The sequence below is a fragment of the Penaeus japonicus genome, unplaced genomic scaffold, assembly GCF_977035675.1.
Source record: "Penaeus japonicus unplaced genomic scaffold, GWHDUDI00000001_assembly GWHDUDI00000003, whole genome shotgun sequence".
Taxonomy (NCBI): Eukaryota; Metazoa; Arthropoda; class Malacostraca; order Decapoda; family Penaeidae; genus Penaeus; species Penaeus japonicus.
The window spans coordinates 15,097,368-15,099,867 of NW_028234405.1; the positions used below are offsets into that span (position 1 = coordinate 15,097,368).

General features: G+C 39.1%; 1 protein-coding gene across 1 annotated transcript in view; it reads right to left on the reverse strand.

Annotated features, from left to right (window-relative positions):
* Positions 1-2,500, reverse strand: part of LOC122268171 (lipase maturation factor 1) — a 31,748-nt gene that overhangs the window by 16,841 nt on the left and 12,407 nt on the right. Inside the window, exon 9 of the mRNA XM_086556320.1 lies at positions 2,309-2,459. Within this exon, the coding sequence (XP_086412446.1) occupies positions 2,309-2,459 (151 nt within the window). The remainder of the gene's footprint in view (positions 1-2,308; positions 2,460-2,500) is intronic.

Below are 2,500 nucleotides of genomic sequence, written 5' to 3' on the forward strand. Positions count from 1 at the left end.
AAAAACCCTACCCATCTCATGCTAATTGAAATAAACATCTTTTAAATATCTTGTCTATTTACCTCTTTGAAATCAAAAGGCAAAACAGCAATTTGCAAATCCATCCAAAAGGGCTTTCTTTTCATGAGTGTGAAGCTATCAAGCCAGCTGAATGTTGTACTGTGATCAACATCCTCAGAAAAATCAATAAATTCCCCAATGACCATATATCCTAGCAGATGTTTTTTGGGTAGAACACAGTTGAAGAAGACTCACTTCACAATTTGATGTCCCAAATAATGTTGAATTTAGTGCTTCTCCACCAGTAATAAATTATCAAAGGCAAACACATCCTTTTCTTCCATTCCAGAATAATTACCAGTTATGTTGCATACTAATGCAACCATTTCACTGAGATGAACAGGAAGTTGTGAAAGATGGTCCCAAGATGGCCAAACTTGAAATATGAATAAGAGTGTTTTGTAATAAAAGATACTCTACAATTTTTTTTTCAACATACATATTCTTTACTAAATATAATTGTATTTATGCAGAATAATTTGTTCTTATTTGAGTGTTGGATGGCTCTTAAAGTTCTTGACATCACCTTAGGTATCCTTTCCATGAAATTACAAACATATCCCTGCCATTACAGTTCCAAAAAGTAATGGAAGTGACATGGCAGGCTGGTTCCTAGTCTAAATCCAAGTGTTAAATATTATTGTAGAAGATCAAAATTTCACAATATAATTCTTTACAATAAGGAGCCTCTTTCCAGATGAATTATCAAGAATATTAACCCAAATCCTCCGGGCCGGCGATCCCTGGCATGAGAAGCATTTCCGGGAGGCTACCGCGTACGCCTAAACTCGCACGCCGGGGTCTTATCAGGCGCGGTGGGGAACGTGCTGCACGCACACAGTGCAGGATTACTCCAATGCTTCTTGTTTTTACTAGTATTGATGAAAGTTTTATGTATGAAATTGAGAATAAATCGCTTTTTGCGACCTTATATTGGAAAATGTATTCGATTTCTCATCCTTTTTACTCTTTTTTTATATTGTTCTTTCTCCATACGCACTCGGGTTTTCTTCTCACCTCCCCTCTTCTGTTGGGTGGGAGGTCGACTATCTCATCTCCCCTGTGCATGGTTGATAAAATGTTGTTTTTTATCATACCATGACATGGCCATCATTCCAGCTCGGGATGTCCTGACGTCTGTGTCCCCTTTTTTCTTTACTGTGAGGTCTTTTGGCATATACTTACGGTTGAACCGTACCGACAGCATTAGTTTTCCTCGATTGCAAGTAATGAAACAGCGTTGGAGAAGAGTACCAGTTATCGAGGTATAACTGATTTTAGTCAAAAGCTAATGTCATAGGTAACCTCGTCACCGTCATTTTTTTAGCCGGCCTCGTTTGTATAACTGCATCCGGCCTCGTTTCCGGAAGAATGCTAGTTATGGGGGAGCAATGAGGAGTCCCCCGAGAACGAATCTCCGTCACCTTCGTAGATGACTTCATTTGTGAAGATGGCAAAAGTAACATTGCTCATGTATACATCTTGCATAATAGACTTCATAACTTGTTTATAATTATCTTTATAAGACAATATAGTCTCATTATATTGGATTCTCCAAAACAGGAAAAAAAAAAAAAATAAATAAAACGTAACTGAAACGTGAAGACGAAAGCCGTAGACTTGTGTACAAAAATTACGAACAAATGTAAAACGCGAAAGAATGATTATAGGTATTGCTGAGAATGATTTGCATAATTACGTAAGTTTATAGATCAACTCGTCAACACCGCCTTTCTAGCTGACCTCATTTGTATTATATCATCAGGCCTCGTTTCCAGAAGAAGGTGGGGGGGTGGGGTGGGGGGATGTGGAACACAGACCAAGCACTGTCAGTGTCGTATTTGACTTCATTAGTGAAGGAGGGGAGAGTCCCGAGAAAATACAAATCGAAACTCGAGATCATCACCTTGCAAGACGCCCGGAATCTGAGGAAGAAAAAGGTGCCGTCACCTTACATGACGACCGGAGTTTTGGCCAGGAAAGTGCCGTCTTGAGTTCATGCCACCCGGAATATTTGGGTTAAATGTTGCACCTGCACATCAAAATGCTCTGCTGTATGTGTCCTCTCTTTTGGGGGACAAGAAAAGTGAGGTTGAAGGATAAGAAGTAAATAAAGATAAGAAGACAAAGAAGAGTCTAAGGAAGAGAAGAGTAATACAAAGATGAAGGAGAAAACGAAGATCAAGAAAATTGAAAGCAAAGTCTAAGGAGAAGAAAAAGAAACATAAGAAGATTAAATAAAACACACCTTCCAAAAGCTCCATAAGTGTTGACAATCCTGAAAGGGTCGAAGGAAGTGTTCATAACCTGGTGTGATGAGATCAGATTAAGGACGACTGGCAGACTCAGGTAACCAATCATGATAGCAACAGCCATGTTCAAAAATTTCCTCAGAAAACCTGACGGTGAGAAAGAAAGGAACGTGAAATTCTCCTTTGAG